The sequence below is a fragment of the Bactrocera neohumeralis genome, chromosome 2 (genome assembly GCF_024586455.1).
Source record: "Bactrocera neohumeralis isolate Rockhampton chromosome 2, APGP_CSIRO_Bneo_wtdbg2-racon-allhic-juicebox.fasta_v2, whole genome shotgun sequence".
NCBI classification, from domain to species: Eukaryota; Metazoa; Arthropoda; class Insecta; order Diptera; family Tephritidae; genus Bactrocera; species Bactrocera neohumeralis.
The window spans coordinates 21,542,292-21,563,635 of NC_065919.1; the positions used below are offsets into that span (position 1 = coordinate 21,542,292).

At 39.0% G+C, this 21,344-nt stretch overlaps 1 protein-coding gene and 1 long non-coding RNA gene across 4 annotated transcripts; one reads left to right on the forward strand and one right to left on the reverse strand.

Annotated features, from left to right (window-relative positions):
- The first annotated feature begins 162 nt into the window (after positions 1–162).
- Positions 163–21,289, forward strand: LOC126751548 (C2 domain-containing protein 5). Of its 3 annotated transcripts, XM_050461914.1 has the most exons (15): positions 163–214; positions 286–660; positions 1,175–1,476; positions 1,533–1,693; positions 1,781–1,971; positions 4,051–5,260; positions 5,706–7,152; positions 8,874–8,888; positions 15,373–15,709; positions 15,802–16,968; positions 17,029–17,116; positions 17,210–17,533; positions 17,591–17,758; positions 20,331–20,435; positions 20,501–21,289. In XM_050461914.1, the coding sequence occupies exons 2-15, from the start codon at positions 497–499 to the stop codon at positions 20,561–20,563; spliced, it is 5,742 nt and encodes a 1,913-aa protein (XP_050317871.1). In that variant the 5' UTR covers positions 163–214; positions 286–496; the 3' UTR covers positions 20,564–21,289. The 3 variants fall into 3 exon arrangements, with proteins under 3 accessions (XP_050317871.1, XP_050317872.1, XP_050317873.1); XM_050461915.1 differs by lacking the exon at positions 8,874–8,888; XM_050461916.1 differs by lacking the exon at positions 4,051–5,260 and having other exon boundaries at positions 6,692–7,152.
- Positions 18,136–20,335, reverse strand: LOC126751550 (uncharacterized). Its single transcript, XR_007665895.1, has 2 exons — positions 20,182–20,335; positions 18,136–18,509 (listed from the first exon to the last, which is right to left on the reverse strand). It is a non-coding gene; the product is annotated as an uncharacterized LOC126751550 (long non-coding RNA).
- Positions 21,290–21,344: the final 55 nt, after the last annotated feature.

The following is a 21,344-nucleotide window of genomic DNA, read 5'->3' on the forward strand; positions in this document are numbered from 1 at the left end:
ATGTTTGCTTATATGTATATCTCTATATATTTTGTTAATATAATTAAAACATATGTAAAATTTTATTTATTTATAATATTTGGAAACTACGTATGTATGAATTAATTTCCTACATGGCTCTCTTCACTGATCCCACTTTTGACAGCTTTTATTAAATATTTTGAGAACAGTATGCATAGATTTTCCTCACAATAAATTTCCGTGTTGAAAGGAGGTGCGGTTTTCTTTTAATTTCCAAAAATTTGTGCTAATTACTTTTGAGTATTTTACCATATTTCGTTCCAGGAAACCGAGGGTTTTCTTACTTTTATAAAGCAATTGTTGTAGTCGGCACACATTGCTGCAAGAAAAGGAATTGCTTTAAGGACTGCTAGCAACGTGTGTTATATCGTTCGCCAAAATTCAGAGCCATTTGTGTCTGTATGTTTGTGTAAAATAAATTTAAATAAGTCAGGAGGCGGGGGAGCACCTGCAGTGATAGTCAGCAGCTGTTAAAATGCCAGGCAAAGTCGGTGTGAAAATTAAAGCTGGGCGCAATTTGCCCGTAATGGATAGAAGTAGTGATACCACCGACGCTTATGTGGAAATCAAATTGGGCAATGTTACACATAAAACGGATGTCTGCCGTAAAAGTTTAAATCCACAGTGGAATACTGATTGGTAAGTGGAAGTTGCGACAGAGAACCTACAGGTTATATGAATTTACTTCTTTTATAACTCTCCAAATTTAAAGAATGTTGCAATCTGTTCAAATTTGATAACTTGACAAGATAAGGTACTCTAAGCGCAGAGATAGTTATAATATCGATATTGTTATTGTTTTGTAGTGGTTAAATAAATAAATTCCACATTTCTTCATATCTTATTAGGTATACGTTATAAGTTTAGGAAAATGTTTATACCATGAACGACATATGTTAATATTATAAGTTTGCTACAAAGTAGGTAACATAAAGGAAGGGAACATAGAATAGATGATATAGTCATGTCGACATACAAACTGAATGCTCAGAAGCAGTTCTTGCCTAAACTTGACACGGATTGCTTTATATGGCCCACTATAGCATATAGATGACTAAAAACTGACCGATCGAAAACAAGTTTATGTATAGAAAGTTTTTTTTATTATAGCAACCGAAGTTAAGTTTCTTGTACTAATTAAATCTTTATATAGGTTTCGCTTCGAAGTGGACGATGCGGAATTACAAGACGAACCGTTGCAGATACGATTGATGGATTATGACACATACTCAGCGAACGATGCCATTGGAAAAGTGAATATAAGTTTAAATCCCTTATGCTTGGAAATGTCGGGCCCAACGACACACGGAAAGGGTACTGTATTATCTGGCTGGATACCTGTTTTCGATACCATGCATGGCATACGCGGCGAAGTTAATGTGATAGTCAAAGTAGATTTATTTTCTGATTTAAATAAATTTCGACAGAGTTCATGCGGTATACCATTTTTTCACTGTAAGTTACATTTTATCGATTGTTTTTCTTATATTGAAGATGTTTTACATTTACAGCACAATGTATACCTTATGGGTATCGCGCACAGATGATACATGGTTTTGTTGAGGAGCTGGTCGTCAATGATGATCCTGAATATCAATGGATAGATAAAATACGTACGCCGCGCGCTTCCAATGAGGCAAGACAAGTGGTATTTCTGAAATTATCGGGACAAGTATGTGTAAAACAAAATAGGGCTAAATTTTTAAATATTATATGAGTTTTTCTTATATGTGTGACTACATATTTTACTCTGCTAAAGGTGCAACGAAAAATGGGTCTAAAAGCTATTAATATGGGAGCAAATGCTGTTATTGGCTATACGCAATGTTTCGACTTGGAGGGCGATGTAGGTGTGGTGGCGCGTGGAATTGGCACTGCAGTGACCTTGATCAAAGATACAAGCAGCAGCCAACCAGCTGCAGGCACAGCTGATAATACGCTAATTGAAGAGTGAGTATTTCCTTTTTATAGCTGGCGTCTCTGTACTTTAATAGAAATACATTTTATGTGCCTTTATTCGTACATATGTGTTTCTTATATGTTTTTCCACATACCTATGTTCACTAGGTGTGTATATTGATATTTATGTGCGTGTGTGTATATATCCCGTTTGTTGCGTATGTAGCAACATAAAGCATTTTTTAAAAATTGCCGCTGTCATCACTGCTGATGATATAAGTTTCTGAGCAAACAAATGTGTACGCACACAGCTGCATACAAGCACAGACAGATGCTTATGCAGTTATTTTTGCCACAATTGCATGGACATAGGTAACACATATTTACAAACATGCTGAAATAAGGCCAAGGACATGCATATGCAGATGTATCTCATTAAAGTTGATAGTAAAAAATCATGACAATATTAGAATAAATAAGTGGAGTAAAGGAAAGTGTGATGATTTGATATGTATGTACCACATTTATTCACGTTCATGTGTATGTATGTATAACAAGATAAATATGGCGCTGGAATCGTGTCGAAATAGTTTCCACCGCGTCGTATAAGTAACATTATTAACTAAAATGTTTATATATTTTGCGATTTGTAGTGTTTTAATGTTTATCTTTTTCTTAATTATGTTAATTACATTGCTTCTGTCATTGATGTTATAATTTCAACTTTTTAATTTCATTAGAGATTTAACGGTGATAAAATTCAAATAATGTTTAGGAAGAGTTTATTTCGTATTAAGGATGTAAGTTTGACGTTAACCGATTTTAATTAAAAAATAATAATTTGAAACTAGAAAAAGCGTTAACATAGGCTCCACTGAAGCTATAATACCCTTTACAAATACAAAAGAGTCTGGATTTTATCGATTAATTTTATGCTATAGTAGTCCGATCTAAACAATTTCTTCAGAGATTCTACCGTTGCCGTAAGCAATAATTCGTGCCAAATTTTGTAAAGAAAACTCGTCAAATAAAAAAAATGTTCAATGCGAGAACTTGATTTTTTCCGTTCAGTTTGTATGACAGCTATTTGCTGTCGTGATCCCTTATCGACAATTCCGACAAATGAGCATGTTTTTGATGAGAAAAGGGCCTATGTAAATTTTCGGATCGATATCTAAAAAAACAGGGGCTAGTTCGCGTATATAAAGACAGATGGACATGGCTAATTGGACTAATCTTGACCCGCTCATCATTTATACCATATATGTACATACAAATATACTATATAGGCTGTCCGACGTTTCTTCTTCTATTCGATGCCCAGGATGTAATTAATTAAATATGTAAAAAAAAACTACAATTAACCGAAATATGAAATTATGTCCTTAATTATTTATTTATAAATTCTTATGTCGGCATATCAAAACAAAACTTCATCCAATTTAAATTTTCGTCCAACTGCCACCAAGTTATTTCAGCATGAAAAATCGTCTATTTATGCTAGTTATCAGCCTGATTTTGTGCAGTGTTGTATGTTTTTATATATGTGTGTGTGTCCATCAAATATTATACTATATATTTATTAATATATTTTCAAATACAAGCATAATATTAAATTTATAAATATCTTTTCCCTCTCCTTTAAAACCACCAAAAACCAAATCAAAATCTTCTCACCCCAATCATTTTGTGCGCTGCTAATACAAAATCTTTAACGATGTATGTATGTAAATAAATTCAAATTATATAATTCTTTTTATGAACTGTCCATATATTAAACTCGAATAACTTTCATCAATGTACAAATAAAACGCGTAAAATTGCTTGAAACAACTTGTTTATAACATCAAATTGAATTTTGTTTTATGCAAATCAAAAATTTATTTGTTGTTCTGTATTGTAAATCCTTAATGGCTCGTATAATCGCCACTGCGTTCGCATAACCTATGGGTTTATGTGCTTGCGTACACCATATGTACATATGAATCATTTAACCTGCTCGTACTGTCTTCTTTTCTCGTTACCGTTATGATCAATAACAAAAATTACGCCCCTCTCCTTACCCCTGTGTGGACTGATATTGCCATCAATTTTCATTTGAAATGCCAACGTTGTTGTTGTTGGCTTCAGGCGTACAAAGAAGTACATAGAATTTCTGACAGGTTCGCACATCAATCTGGCCGAACAACCGCCGCCTTGTGAACTGCAAATTCACAAATCACATTCATCGATACTCTTCGATTTGCAGCACGCCAATACGGGCGCAATGGAAGATAATGAAATTATGCACGATCTAATGCGACAGGAGGATGAACGCGGTGAGAAGCCGGCGAAAAAGTTACGCCATCATATGAAACGATTTACACACTCTTCGCGAAATATACTCAACGAAAAGTATAATGCATTCATGCGTAAATTCGGTGAGAGCGTCGAGTCCAAGTCGCCGAGCAGCACTTCACGTTCGTTAAGCAGCCTCTGCGCCAGCGGCGGTCTGATAAAAGATGACGCAACTACCTCAGGCTCATCAGGTCGCAGTTCCACTGGCACCGCCTACGACCTGCGCCGGCGTCCCAGCTTCAAAGCTAAACATAAGATGTTTGGCGTTGGTGTTGGCGGTGTCACGACCAAGCCGTTCTTGCAACGTCAATCGACGGTGAAGCGTAGTAGTGGCAGCTGCGGTACAGGTGGTAGCGCTACCACCAATCCGCATGCCATTTTGCGCTCGGTGAGTGCCGAATATAATGCGGCGAACAAGACAGGCTCACCGATAATCGCGTCGATATCTGAGTATTCGGATAGTACACGCTCCTCGCCAAACATTTGCGGTGACGGTCACGATGATATCGATTACGATGAAGAGCAGTTAGCGGCTATGCTTGGTAAACAAACACAGTTCTATTGTAATAAAAATTATGATTATAAAACACCATCGCTGGCGAGCGGTAGCTGTGATCGTAGCGATAGTAGCAGCTGTGTTGATGTGGTAGCCGCTATTGGTGGCTATCATCCATTTGGTGAATTCTCGCAACACGAGCCGCATCAGCTACAGCTGAATGTACACGACACAGCCACGATCCATTCATGCTCGCCGAATACGTTTTCCCTAAGCAATTCAGACAGTTCTGGCTCGGAGGCAGAGTTGGCGCGTGAATTGGCGCGCGGCGAGGCGGTGGAACATGTGAAAATGCAGAAATATTTGAAGATATGCAAGGATACCGAAGAAGTTGATGCCAAGTGGATACAGCCTAGCGAGTTGGAGAGTTTCGATGACAGTTTAACCGATTTAACACCACGGCGCTCATTGCTGCGCGACCTGAAAACATTGTCGCAACATGTGCAGGTGCAGTTATGGACGAGAAGACAGTGAAAATTTCGTAAATATGAATATGAATTTTTCCCCAAAGCTTTAAGTAGCCAAATCGTTCTGTAATGATAGAAAGTTTACTGTTTAAATATGTTTTTTTTTATAAAAATGATTGAAATGTCGACAAAGCTTATATTCGTATTACTTTTATCAATCAGCGCGCCAAAAGTTATGAAATAGTTAATTTCATTGCCTAAAATTAGGCGTTACTGTAAAAAATCCAAGCTAATTGATTCTTATTCCAAATTTATTTGTTAAAAAATATTTTTAAGAAAAGTTATAATTTGGTTACTAAAAGTTTTTGAGAAATATTTTTGGAAATATTCACTGTTTTCGTATAGTGTAACGGATTCCACGAAATCTCTTATAAGTACGTCCATTCAAAGCCAATTGCTTACCTGCCTTGCTGCTTATTTTCCAGGATTTTATACACTCAAAGCCAAAGAAAGTGGAAATATCACCAACGCCATCGCCACAACAACAACGTCGCGCTGCAGCGCCATCTCAGGAAACAAATACTTTGCTCCTACAACCGCCGTCAGAGGAGAGTAAAGCATATTATTCCTCACAACCGGAGATTTGTCTAAATTGGGATGGCGATATGTGCGCTCCACCACCAACCACACACATTTCCCATTCACGTTCGCTCATCAATCTTAGACGCAGCGACGCCAACTCGCCAACAACAACACTTAACATTGCTAATGCGCCAGAGTTTGACTTAACCACCACCAAAGATGATATGCACGCTACTAATGCCTATGGCTTTGGTTACGTTTCGGATTCAGATTCCAGCTCGGCTTATCTGCCAGTCACTGTTAAATCATTCGCTAGTAATGCAAAATGTCCTGTATTTAAAATTTGTCCCTCCACCCCCTCACCTTCGGAGACTGATTTGAAGATATCCTTTATAGAAGACGATGCCTCGACTGTGTTGGATGACAGCGCCTCAGAAACCACCGAGATACCCACACCGATCTTAGGCAATAGTACACTTAGCATAGCTACCGTTAGCGCTGCGCCACCGCTAGACTTCATTGATGTTATTGCTAATTCCCCTGTAACTAGCAGAAAGTACGTAGTAGGCAATACATCCAGTAGTAGTATTAGTAGTCCACAGCGCTCCCCTAGTACTCCCAGTGTTCCCAAACCATATTATTCAAATGCAATTAAAAAGTCTACTAATCATAATAGTAATAATATTGTAAATTCACACTTGCTTGCACCACCGCCATTGCCATTGCCATTACCATTGCCGTCATCGCCCACGCTATCATCATCGCGCTCGCTATCGTCAACGCAATTGTTCGTAAACGCGCCCGTGCCTACCTCATCGCCATGTACACCGCTACTTTGCACCAAAAATCGTCAACACCGGTCGCGCGAATCTCAATCGCCACATCATAGGTCATTGAATGAGGTGAACGCCGCAGCAGTAGCTTCCAACAACGCCTTAGTGGCAGCAGCGGCCGCCGCGTCGTCCGGCATTACAGATAGTCCCAGTTTGAAACGTTTCGCATCACCAGCACAGGCCGCTGTAGTGGCAGCAGCTGCCGCCATGCCCAGCGCCAATACATTAGCCAGCGCGCCGTCGTCAGCATCACTTGTACCGGGGTCCAGCAGCAACGGTGGACGTGCCAAACTCAGCGCAAGTCCGTCGAAGTTGGCATTGAATTCAGTAGGTGCGGCAAGCGCAAACAATCCAATAACATCAACTGCGGGCACAGCACTTAACACGAGTGTTTCATCAACGGCCTCGACCACAGATGGTGGCGCAACAAACTCAATACCAGCGCCGTCGAAGGATTCAATGCCGACGGAAATGTGTCGACGCTCATCCGACTCAGACTTGAGTATAACGCCAAAAGGTAAGACTGATTTTCATGTTACCATTTATACCTTAACTGATTACAACAATTAGAGCTTTTTAGTGTGTGGCGAAAACGAGTGTGTATGCCTGAAAGTGTGCTATCTTTATATATAAATATATATATATATATATACATATTTAAGGTGCAAAAAAATCTCAATATAAATAATATATTCTACTATAAGAGGTATTCATAACCAGAAAATATAAAGTTTTAACTCAAAAATCACGCAAAAATATGCAACCAGAAAACATATACAAAAATATGCTAGTTTTAATCGAAGTAAATTATTTCAACTATTATCTTTCTTTACCGGTTTTTCCTACAAAAAAATTTTGTTGAGTTCGGTGGAAAGTGTTCTCACATTTTTTCCTCTCCCCTGGCACTAATGTGTCGTATTCCGTCTGTTCCATATATTTTTTTAATCAACTTCCATTTCTTCGAGTCGTCTTATCGTCCCTACTTTATGATGATTTATTACTAATGCCCTCGCTTTCACTTTTCTTTTGAAGCATTATTTCTATGGCTTTGTTGGAATTAGTAAGTCAAAAGGCATCACTACCATCGCAAAAACGCGAAATTCCGCACCTTCAAATATTCCTGTAAGAGGGCGGTCCGTAAGTGTTTATTACAAATGGTGTTGTATTTCCCGACATTTGGCTCGGTACAAATTTTGCAGAACATCTTTGATGTGGCTTCGGCTCGAAGTCGTATTTGATCAATTAGGTCGCGGCGAAGGCGGAGAAGAGCTTTTTCCTTCGTCAAATTGCACGTTTTTCCGGCGTTTCTGAGCAAATCGAAATACATCAGCGGAGTAGAGCTCCGTGACCGTTTCATCTATTTCCAAATACTCGGTGTAGATCACACTTTGTGAACCCCAGAAAAGGGTGACTATTACCTTTCCATCTTCGCCTTCTTCGGATCAGTTTGCATTTGCCAAATACTTCATGCCGTATATGACCCACACGGTCTTTTGAGATGCCTACTGTCGCAACTATTTCGCGTATTTTCAATCGGCACTCTGTTCTGATATTGAACTTTTGTCACGTGATTCTGCGTGCTAACAATTGATGGGCATCTGAGAGACGTGCATACACGCTAAAACTCGTTAAACCAATTTTTGACGGTCGCCATCAAAGGCGATGAGTCGACGTATTAAGCGCCTAAAGATCACCCTAGTATTTCCTACTCAGCCTCATTATTTTTTAAGTCCTATCGTTAATTTTAAAAAATAAATATAAAAACAAAACTTTTTTCTTAAATGAGTTAGTATGACTGAAGAGCTTTTATAGAGGTCTGCCAGCAAACCAAAAGTTGAATTATGCCGATGTATTAATAAAAAGATACTGACACAAAGAGATAAATATTGAGGAGTTAAACAAAAAATCAGCAATAATAAAATATTATGATTCTGAAATATAATTTCTTAGTCAATTCTTTCTTAATCACTTTGGCAATTTTTATGGATATTGCCAGCATGAACTAAATTTTTCTTCCCGACTACCGCATTTCTTTGCCATAACAACTTCCGAAATACATGTATTATATTATTAAGATAAATCGTTCTATATTTTCTTGAATAACCACTGATAACTGACCATATTATCAGCGGTTTAAATGAATATAATCCTCGTACTCTTACTGAAATAACACCCGCAATTTGTTCTCTCCCCATGCTATCCGCAAAAAAAACCAAACATTTGTCAAAATAAATACAGTTTTACATCGCAAAAGTAAGTAAAAAAAATATGGTCTTGTGCCTGTTTTATTTTTGTCTCTCTGTCTTTGCGCTCGCTCTATTTTACCCGTAATTAATGTTGATGTAGTGTGTTGCTGTACTGAAATATCAATACAAAACAATCGTAATTTTTGTCTAAGCCTAAGCGCATAGTAAAGCGACGAGGTGCATGAGCAATTCACTTTAATCGTAGTGAAGCTCGTCTACAGCTCATCCATTGTTTGCTGTCAAAAAAATTTTAATTGTTGCACTCAAAATCAAATTTGATTGAACCAAAACCGAATTGGTAAACATTTTTTCATAGATTAGTGAAATATTTTTTATGTTCGTGTAAAGTTTGATCTCCATACTACTGTGAGCAAAAAATAGTAAAACTTTTTAATTTAAATTTATGACTGTCGGTGACATCGGTGCCAAATGTCACATCCAAATAATCAGTAGTGTGTATACTCTTGTTTTTCTGAAGTACATAAAGTGCATTCGAATTTTATGATGAGTGAAATTATTCAACAAAGAAGTTCCAATAATTTTTTTTTTTTTTTTGCGGAATCAAGTTTTTGGTGCCGAAACGTTTAGAATGTTGGAAAAGGTCTTCGGTGATAATTGTCGCGAGTAAGGGTTTTTAATTGGTACAAATTATTCAAATAGGGTAGAGATCGCGTTATCGACGAACCACGTCCAGGACGGCTATCAATATCAACTGATGATCAACACGCCAGTAATATAAAGGAATTTGTGCTTGATGATCGACGGTTAACAGTCAGAGATCTTACTGGCATCATTGGTATATTGGAAGGATAAGTGAAAACCATTTTGAAAGATCATTTGGGCCAAAAAAAAGTGAAAGCACGATTGGTTCCAAAATCACTAGCTTCGTGTGACTTCTGGATATTCAGCAAACTCAAACGACCGCTCCGGGGAAACCGTTTTGAGTCAATTGAAGACATTAAATGTGAATCGCTACGCACATTGATGGCTATTCCGGAAACTGATTTTAACAATTGTTTTGACGTTCGGAAAAGACGTTGCCACAAAAGTGATTACTTTCGAGTGGGACGACATAGATTTTGAAGAATAAGTTAAGAATTCTGAAGTTATGAAGAGAGTCTTACTATTTTTTGCTCATAGTAGTATGTCAATCAGAAAAAAAAACTTCACACAATTATAAAAAAAAAGGTTTTACCAATATAAGAAAAAAAGTTAAAGTACCAGTCCGGGTCAAATATGATCTTGAGATATTTTAGGGAATATTTTTTTTTTTAAATTGTCATTATATAACTTAAATATTATATTTAATATCATTTTATTATATTTAATTGTATATGTTTAAGCTATTATTTTTTCCTCTCGCTCTACTATGGCTTGTGCTTTACTCTAATAAATATCGATTTTCGAAACATTGTATCGATAAAAAGTAGATGTTTACATTTTTCATATTCGCTGTTCTTTTTAAATGTTGTTCGATGTATTATATTCTATATACATTCAAACTGAGTCTATAAACGAAGATTGCCTACAGTTTCTACCCAAAAAATGTGTATAATGTCTTGAACCAATCTTATTATTTAAAGCTAAACTCACATTAAATAACTGCTTGATTCTCTAATTTTCGATTTCGATTTTCGTAGTCTTATCCTTGCCTAAAATGTAAGTCGACCAGCTGATTGTTAGTGTGGGTAGGTAGGTTTTTCTTTAATGCTAACTGAATCCGCCTTGCCCATTCTTGAAATGTAGAATTCGTGCTTATAAAAATCAAAATTTATTATAAGAACCAATTCTCCGATTAAAGACGATATAATAGGAAACTTGTAAAATAGTTTTAGCAAAACAACCGTTTTAGAGCTGGAAATAATACTAAATCTTCACTATTCGTGGAGCATTTTAATGAACTGAAAATTTTGTTGTGCCTCTTGTCATGATATTCCCTTTCATATTAATATTTTTTGATATTTTTTTCCAATTGATCAAAATCATAAAGCACATACCCAAAAATTCTTCAAATATTAAATGTTTCACCTTTATTATTGTTCATCATAACATATCGATACTCAAAAAATCAAAAGACGATTAATCGATGCCATTTGTCACTGTGGACAACGAAATAGCGGATGTTTATGTTACTTTTGAACTTTAAAACTAAAAAGAAAATTATAAATCAAAATAAATTATTATATTAACTTCGATACCTATGAGTGGCAAGATTATCTATATCAATTTTTAAACTTACATTCACCTAATGGGAACTGGGACAATGAGAAAATTGTATCTACTTGTCTTTGCTAGTAAGGGGTATATGTTTAATATTGTATTTGGTATGAATGTGGCATGTTGATTATTTTATATGCATACATAATTATAACTCCTCAGAGCATGCGCATATTTTTCTTTTAAGTACATTCAATTAACATCCAAATAACTGTCCATATCAAGTCTTTTACAACGTACAAATGCATACATATTTGTACACCTACATATATTAAAAAATTAATAAATATTGTTAACTATTTTTTTTTTTTTTTGCTCATGACATTCGAAAAACATTTACATATGTATCTACATATTTCATTCGGAATTTAGATGCGAGTAAATTTTAGGGAATGAGAATGAAATCATTTTCAGTATCAAAAAAAGCAGTTTCTACTTCTTTCAACAATAACATACAGGGTTTGTCTGGAAAGTAATAGGGCTCAGTCGATTCAAAAAATTTATTGAACCAATCGTTATAGTTTTTTAAAAACTTTCAAAATAGGCTCGTTCCGCGTCGATGCAGCGCTGCCAACGCGATTTCCAAGCATTCAAGGTGTCACTGAAGGCATTTTCCGGAATAGCAGGCATTCTCAGGTGCATGCTGCTTGGGTCCCCTCTGTCTTAAAAAGCTTGCCTTTCATCGGCCTTTTCAGGCAAGGAAACAAAAAAAAAAGTCCGGGGCCACATTTGGGCTGTAGGGCATCTGCGGAAGCGCTGGGAGGTCGGCTTTGGTTAGGTAGCTGTTCACAAGAAAGGCGGTGTGAGCCGGGGCATTGTCGTGGTGCAACTTCCAATCGACTGCGATGTCTAGACCCTTCGTTTGAGCCTCTTGAGGACTTCCACGTAAAACTTGGCGTTGACGGTTTGACCAGGAGGAACAAATTCATGGTGGACGATGCCTTTGATGTCAAAAAACACAATGAGCATCGTTTTCACTTTGGATTTATTCATTTATAAGCGACCTCTTCCTGGCCCTCCAAAAATGTCTGGTGCCACCGAAACACACCATTTTTTCCACAATTGACTAGCCGCTCATTCGTTAGCTAGGAACGCCTTCTACCGAATCCAGTCGCGGCGGAAGAAAATCAGTCCTATTATTTTCCGGACAAACTCTGTAATTAATCGACGATTGTCTGTGTAAATCTGCTTCTTCGGGATTCAGCTGAACTTCTGTTATTAGAAGGCTACACGGAGCCCAATTTTCGATGTTTCGTTCGAGCATTTCGACTGGTAACTGGCGAATAACACGGCGTGATGTTTTGCTCCAAAGCCTGAATCGAAGCGGAATTTTCCACATAGACTTTATACATTAAATATCCCCACAGGAAAAAGTCTAACGATGTGATATGGCCAATGGACCGACCCAAAACTTGGGATTATCTGCTCACCCAAGTGTTCCCTCAATAAATCCATTGATAGATGCGATGTGTGGGAAGTGGCGCCGTCTTGTTGGCGCGATAACGGTCGCTATTGACGGTTACGTTCTCACCGGCAAAATTTTTGAAGAAATATGTACCGATGATTCCACCGGCCCACAAACCACACCAAACCGTTGTTTTTTTTCTACATGAAATGACAGCTCGCTTTTCATTGGGATAGGCTTTTTACGTGGCGGGTCCCAAACCCAGCGCACAACCCTATGCAGGGGATGTTTCGCCTTCTCACTTTAGCTCACCTTCGAACGGATGTTCTTAGGCTACCCAGAGGATACTTGGTCAAAGACCGGAAGTCGTGAGCTGCTTGAGTCATATGTAAAAGAATCGTTTCTGGCCACTCCCAAGTGAATGGCGATCAGAGAACTTTCCTCACTTGCGTGAACTTCTACACATGACCCCATCCTCCAGTAATAAAAAATATGGTCGGACGAAAGCATGCCCAACGATTGGAATTTAAGTGTGCTATGCCCAATCCATAAAAAAGGAGACCCCACAATCTGCGCCAACTACCGTGGGATTAGCCTCCTCAACATCGCATATAAGGTTCTATCGAGCGTATTGTGTGAAAGATTAAAGCCCACCGTCAACAAACTGATTGGACCTTATCAGTGTGGCTTTAGACCTGGAAAATCAACAACCGACCAGATATTCACCATGCGCCAAATCTTGGAAAAGACCCGCGAAAGGAGAATCGACACACACCACCTCTTCGTCGATTTCAAAGCTGCTTTCGATAGCCTTTATGCCGCGATGTCTGAATTTGGTATCCCCGCAAAACTAATACGGCTGTGTAAACTGACGTTGAGCAACACGAAGAGCTCCGTCAGAATCGGGAAGGACCTCTCCGAGCCGTTCGATACCAAACGAGGTTTCAGACAAGGCGATTCCCTATCGTGTGACTTTTTCAACCTGCTTCTGGAGAAAATAGTTCGAGCTGCAGAACTTAGTAGAGAAGGTACCATCTTTTATAAGAGTGTACAGCTGCTGGCGTATGCTGATGATATTGATATCATCGGCCTTAACACCCGCGCCGTTAGTTCTGCTTTCTCCAGACTAGACAAGGAAGCAAAACAAATGGGTCTGGCAGTGAACGAGGGCAAGACGAAATATCTCCTGTCATCAAACAAACAGTCGTCGCACTCGCGACTTGGCACTCACGTCACTGTTGACAGTCATAACTTTGAAGTTGTAGATAATTTCGTCATCCGATGGAACGATGAGCTGTACGAGATATACGACGACATTGACATAGTTCAGCGAATTAAAAGACAGCGGCTACGCTGGCTAGGTCATGTTGTCCGAATGGACGAAAACACTCCAGTAAGTATAAAGACGCTGTACCCGCCGGGGGAAGCAGAGGAAGAGGAAGACCTCCACTCCGTTGGAAGGACCAAGTGGAGAAGGACCTGGCTACGCTTGGAATATCCAATTGGCGCCACGTAGCGAAAAGGAGAAACGACTGGCGCGCTGTTGTTAACTCGGCTATAATCGCGTAAGCGGTGTCTACGCCAATTAAGAAGAAGAAGAAGAAGAAATGACAGCTCTTGAATCTCTTTAGGTTGCTCTTCGTCCCAAATAGGGCAATTTTGCTTGTTTATATACGCATTGCGCCAGAAATGGGCCTCATCGCTGAACAAAATTTAGCTCGAAAACTTCGGATCTTTAATCCAATTTAAGAGCTCGGTGTAAAATGCGCCAAGTCGTTCCAAGCGTCGGCTACGGCTGCTTAGTTTTTTTCACTGCGTGCTGCACGTGGTTTATTCGGTCCAATATTTTCCAAAAATGAATGCTGGATCTCAAGATGGGTCACCCATTGAATAGTTGCGAATAGTTTGCTCAGTAGGCCGATTATGTTGACCATAAGTTGAGCGAAGCGCGTGAAACACATTTTTTACAGAACGTGAAGAAAGGACAAAGTCTGGGTTATAAAGCGGCGAAGGCAAAACTTCCCAAACATAATCGCTCCATACAGCGATCTTCCAACTTTTCGTATTTCTATTGCGATTCAAAAAAGTTCTCGGAATTTGCAATTACTGCTTCATTGTCTCTCTTTCCAGCGATTATTCTATTGCGGTCTGAGCACAAGCTAAAATCGTTGGCACGGTTCTGCAGAATTCTGTGGTTTGCATCCGATTTTATTTTACACTTTTGTAAAATCCATTTTCTACAGATATTTCGATCTTCATTCACTTTTCGAATTTACGAAATCATCGGGTCCAAGTAACCGCACTTTCTTCCGGTCAAGGACTGTTATCTCGTCTCCATTTCTCGTAGTTACTTCAGGAATGTTTTTTGCCGCTACAACAACTGGTACAGTGCGTTTTTATATACATATGTATATTTTTTTATGGTTACCGTTCGTTAAGCCCATAATTTCGAAAATGCACGATGAGTTTATGTATCCAGAAGTCATGCAAGCTATAAATAATAGTCATATCGTGCTTGTGTAGAAATCAAATCGTACACTGTACGCTACTCAGTAGTGAATTGATGTTTAAAATTTTTTAAGGCTCTCTTCAAGCAAGCCTTGTTTCATGTCATTCCATCAAAAAACTCAAGACTTCAGTAATATTTATCCGTATATGTGTATGTATGTATGTATGTAAGTCGGTGTTACATCTCAACCAATCTGTTGCATTCCTCAATGTAAACAATTATTTCTGCATACAAACGCACACAGTCACGCCCCCACAAAGTCCTACAATCTCTGGTACATGTTGATGAATGTTTTTTATAAAATTTGTGCATTATTTAACAAATAAAAACCATGAATAATTTTGCATTCCTTTTGTTTAGGAAATTCATTGTGTGTGGCCAGTGAACGTCTGGTAGCCGCTACAGCGTTGATGCGTCTCAATCAACCGTTAGGCGCTAAAAATGCCAACACCGACGGCATGGATGGCCTGTTGGAGTATCCTTTCCTAACCATGACAAAATATCCTCCCGGTTTCATATTGCATCTGGGTGCTACTGTAGCCGCGCGTTCGGTGAAATTATTGGAACGTGTTCCCAATCCCGATGAGCCCGAGGTGCGTGACTCTTGGTGGACCGAATTGCGTATGGAAATACGTTCGCATGCGCGTGCGCTGGGTTGCAATGTGGTGCTGGGTTACTCCGAAGCGACGACCATTTCGTAAGTGACAATTCTAAAGTTTCTAAAGTTAGTTAGTAACTCAAATTTGAAATTTTTTTTTCTTCATCGTACAATTTTTTCTACTTTTCCAGTGACGATGTTTGCGTGCTATCTGCAACGGGCACAGCGGCCGTTATTAATATGGCCTACAACCGCTCCGTATCCCAAACTGATATACTCAACGCAGCTGTAAAGCCCGTCGGCATTGGTTTCGGCGTGGGCAGTACAGGTGGCACAATGTCTGCATCGCTCGAAGAACGCGAAACGCTCAAAGATATGCGTAACGGCATTGCAAACGAAACAATTTCATCGCTGACGAAGGATACAACAATGTCCTCATCACTTGGCACCACAATACACGGTTCAGTGGGTAAGAAGAATGCAATATCGGCCAGCATGGGTATCGTGAAAAGTTCCGCGTGTAGCGTCTGTCATGTGCCGTACAATTTGGCGTCGGTGCCGTTCAATGTGAAAATGAAGAAATGTGCAATCTGTCGGAAAGGACGCGTACCAGATGTGTTGTTGGCGACACTCGAAGTGCCTGAACGTCTTCATGTCACCGGGCGTGGTTGCTTCATGCAAGCGCAAGTGGTACGCGCTAAAAAAGACTTACGTTCAGAACTGAATGCTAAAGAGATATCGGATGGTTTGCCATTTCTGGAGTACGAATTACATCGTGTGCTAATCAATAAGTTGAAGGCGAAGGGTATGAATGCCATATTCGGTTTGAGAGCACAAGTAGCCATTGGTGAGCGTATGATTGCGCTGATAGCGACGGGCACAGCACTTTTTCTGAGCGCTCTACCAGTGCCGCAGGTGCCGAAAATAGTGGCTGGGAATTCGTGGACCGACAAGCAGAAATTGAATGAATTGCAAAAGAAATTGCAGGAGACATTCGAACGCAATCAGGAAATTTATCAGCTCAAATGTATAGATCCGGATTTAATAGGCAGCGGTGTGGCAACGCTCGACAAACAGTCCGATACCGATGAGTCGGACGATGAAGTGATCGAGATCGATTTGAATTGTGGCAATAAGGACACGTGTGTGCTAGAAGTAGACGACATTGAAGATTTGGAAATTATTTCGTTGCTTATGGAAACATATCCGCCAGAAGGTTTCCACGTTGTCAACACGCAAAGTGTGCCCGGTATGTTGGAAATGGAGGCGGTAAAAAATCTGCAGATGTTCACGCAAGTATGGCGAGCCAAATTGGATGTCAGCCAAAATATTAGTGGATTCCCCAAACACTTTCAGCGGTGAGTATGCCAATTCTTTATATGAATCAATTAAAAATTGCATTGAAATTATATTTTCAGAATTTTGCAGACCATTTACTTTAAACTGCGCACAATGATACCCTGTGCCATTTGCGATCTGAGATTCCGACTCGATCTGCCAGAGAGTGTAAGTATTTGATTCAGGTTACTACCTCTCTCTCCATACTAGCTTTTTATTGAAACGCAGAAAAATTTATTTAACAACCTTGCAAACCCATAGGATCAGATACAGCTGCTGGTCACTGGCATGGCACTGGGTTTGGATGATGCAAATAAATTTAAATATCGTCGCAAAGCGGCGGCAACCAATTTTACGAATGGCACAGCAAACGATGCACCCGATGCGAATGGTATGAGTGCAGGCAATAAGCGTACGCTACAGGAGGAGGATTACATTTTCCCCCTAGACGAAGATCAAATGGTGGAGACACCAACACCGACTTCAAATCTTCCGCCTTACGGTATGAATAGTTTCAAAATGGCGAAAACATCTCCATCACGACAGCAGAGCAAGAAAGGCACTCTTACTAACCGCAACAATTACGTGAGTATTTACATTTTATAAAAAAAAATATTTGGTTAAACTGTTTATTTTTATCAGTTCCCATTACGCGATCGCTATGGCGTTGATATTACACCACTCAGTTTTGTGCCAGGCGGTCGCATTGACAAATATCTCGGTAATTTGAACTTCTTTTTTATTCGTGAAACCACTTCAATACGAGAGAATGGCGGCATTAGCGGTTTTGTGCATTCGTTTATAACGGAGGTAAGTAACACAGTGCTGAAACAGTTTATAAATTGTATAAAAGCTCAAGGAAATCGTAATTTTATAAAAAAATAGTACTGAAAGCGGACAAAAATAATTTATACTTTTAGGAAACAGATTCACTATTTGGCTACAAAGTTTCTTACACCTAGAAAGAAACATCGGAGACCCTATAAATTGTATATATAAATGATAAACGTGAAGAACTTAGTCAATTTGGCCGTGTCCGTCTGTCTGTGTGTATATATGCAGAGTAGTCCCTCAGTTTCTAAGATATCGCTCTGAAATTTTGCACACTTTTTTCCAAGAATCATTTCCTTATTTTTCGAAACCGCCATATCGGATCACTGCAGCAAAAAAAAATAGAACGATTAAAATCAAGTTCTTGCATGGAAAACTTTTTTTTATTCAATAAGATAACTTCTCGAAATTTCGTATAGATATTGGCCCAAGTGGCAGTGCTACTATACCCGAATACAATTTGTAGCTCCGACCGCTATGGTACATAGCTGCCTTACAAACAGAACAAGTCAAGTACTTGTATGTAACTTTTTTTGTGGAGGAAATGCTGTTTTTGTTTATTTATTTGTTAAATTTTATACTAAACATAGTTTTTTCTGGTCTGCATCAAATTATACTATAATATAGACTACACATCTCATAGCAGAAATAACTTAAAGTTTTCCCTTAAACATGTATGTATAAATAAAAAACTCTTAAATACAGTAATGCTCTGCAACTTTGGCATCTTCTTCTTCTTAATTGGCGTAGACACCGCTTACGCGATTATAGCCGAGTTAACAACAGCGCGCCAGTCGTTTCTCCTTTTCGCTACGTGGCGCCAATTGGATATTCCAAGCGTAGCCAGGTCCTTCTCCACTTGGTCCTTCCAACGGAGTGGAGGTCTTCCTCTTCCTCTGCTTCCCCCGGCGGGTACAGCGTCGAATACTTTCAGAGCTGGAGTGTTTTCGTCCATTCGGACAACATGACCTAGCCAGCGTAGCCGCTGTCTTTTAATTCGCTGAACTATGTCAATGTCGTCGTATATCTCGTACAGCTCATCGTTCCATCGAATGCGATATTCGCCGTGGCCAACGCGCAAAGGACCATAAATCTTTCGCAGAACTTTTCTCTTGAAAACTCGCAACGTCGACTCATCAGTTGTTGACATCGTCCAAGCCTCTGCACCATATAGCAGGACGGGAATTATGAGCGACTTATAGAGTTGGGCTTTTGTTCGTCGAGAGAGGACTTTACTTTTCAATTGCCTACTCAGTCCGAAGTAGCACCTGTTGGCAAGAGCAATCCTGCGTTGGATTTCCAGGCTGACATTGTTGGTGGTGTTAATACTGGTTCCTAAATAGACGAAATTATCTACAACTTCAAAGTTATGGCTGTCAACAGTGACGTGAGTGCCAAGTCGTGAGTGCGACGACTGTTTGTTTGATGACAGGAGATATTTCGTCTTGCCCTCGTTCACTGCCAGACCCATTTGTTTTGCTTCCTTGTCTAGTCTGGAGAAAGCAGAACTAACGGCGCGGGTGTTAAGGCCGATGATATCAATATCATCAGCATACGCCAGCAGCTGTACACTCTTATAAAAGATGGTACCTTCTCTACTAAGTTCTGCAGCTCGAACTATTTTCTCCAGAAGCAGGTTGAAAAAGTCACACGATAGGGAATCGCCTTGTCTGAAACCTCGTTTGGTATCGAACGGCTCGGAGAGGTCCTTCCCGATTCTGACGGAGCTCTTCGTGTTGCTCAACGTCAATTTACACAGCCGTATTAGTTTTGCGGGGATACCAAATTCAGACATCGCGGCATAGAGGCAGTTCCTTTTCGTGCTGTCGAAAGCAGCTTTGAAATCGACGAAGAGGTGGTGTGTGTCGATTCTCCTTTCACGGGTCTTTTCCAAGATTTGGCGCATGGTGAATATCTGGTCGGTTGTTGATTTTCCAGGTCTAAAGCCACACTGATAAGGTCCAATCAGTTTGTTGACGGTGGGCTTTAATCTTTCACACAATACGCTCGATAGAACCTTATATGCGATGTTGAGGAGGCTAATCCCACGGTAGTTGGCGCAGATTGTGGGGTCTCCTTTTTTATGGATTGGGCATAGCACAAATGCAAATTCCAATCGTTGGGCATGCTTTCGTCCGACCATATTTTACAAAGAAGCTGATGCATGCTCCTTATCAGTTCTTCGCCGCCGTGTTTGAATAGCTCGGCCGGTAATCCATCGGCCCCCGCCGCTTTGTTGTTCTTCAGGCGGGTAATTGCTATTCGAACTTCTTCATGGTCGGGTAATGGGACGTCTGCTCCATCGTCATCGATTGGGGAATCGGGTTCGCCTTCTCCTGGCGTTGTGCATTCTCTGCCATTCAGCAGGCTGGAGAAGTGTTCCCTCCATAATTTGGCATCACATAACTTAAAAATTTTAAAATTTAGATTATGTATTAATAATATAATCCTTTCTAATTACACTTTGGCATCACATAACCTAAAAATTTTTAAATCTAGATTATATAATAATTTAATGCTTAATAATTATACCAACTGCATTACCTTTCAGTTACTGGCGGTGGTTCGTGCACACATATCAGCACTCGGCGGCAATGCTATGGTGTCATTCTATATGAGCGAATTGATATTAGTCGATAACCAACATAAAAATCAAGTAAGTACCACGCATACCAAATCAATTTCGTACAACAATAATTTTCAATATTTACCGTTCTACAGGGACAATGTTTGATTAGCATTGGTGGTGATGCTGTCTACGTTTCCTATCACGCCGATGACTGATACACGCGCCTAAAAGGCATATAGCGCTTATTTTTCACCAATCGCCCGAAAAGTCTATACTATTAGACGAAGCTGGTCTTGGAGAAAATGATGAAAGCTCAATAGCAACTTAAATACATTTCAAATGTTATGAAATTGCTAATCAAAACAAACTGTAAAAAATGCCAAAACTATACTTTTTGTCCAAATGCTTTATACACGCCTATCAAGAGTGTATATGTATATTAATTTTAAAACTTTAGTTTACCCAACATTTCTTTCATTGTATACAACATATTATGAAGCTTTGGTTCGCAGTTGGCAAAAATTTTAAAAAATATTATTGGCCCGATTTTGAAAGAAAACAAAATCAAAAACAGTATGAAGTGCAAACATTTATGTAAAAAAGTAAGCTTAAAATATATATGAATGCAATCCAATGGAAATGCCTGCTCTCTTCAAAAATCCAAAAATAAAGTGAAATTGTAAAGTAATAGAGATAGAATAAAAACTGTTATGAATTTGCATGCTGTTTGTTTGCCTGCTTTGTTGCTATTATTGTACTTAAATTGTCAAATGCAAGCATATAACTGTTAATTTTGAAAATTGCTTAGAAAAAACTGTAGTTAATGCAAAAGATATTTACATAGTTTTTTTTAGTTAGCCAAACAGAAATGAAACATTTCCAATGTTCACTGACAAAAAAGAAATGCTTTAAAAAACGAGCTACTAAAAAAAGTTAAAAAGTTTCAAAGAAAAAATAAATAAAAAATAGAAAAATTAAATGCAACCTTTAGGAATT

Bases quoted from the DNA above. Each gene is read 5' to 3' on its own strand.
- LOC126751548 (XM_050461914.1), top strand. From the start codon at position 497: ATGCCAGGCAAAGTCGGTGTGAAAATTAAAGCTGGGCGCAATTTGCCC. The intron at 661-1,174 runs GTAAGTGGAAGT...ATCTTTATATAG, and splicing joins CCACAGTGGAATACTGATTG to GTTTCGCTTCGAAGTGGACG. The intron at 16,969-17,028 runs GTGAGTATGCCA...TTATATTTTCAG, and splicing joins TTCCCCAAACACTTTCAGCG to AATTTTGCAGACCATTTACT.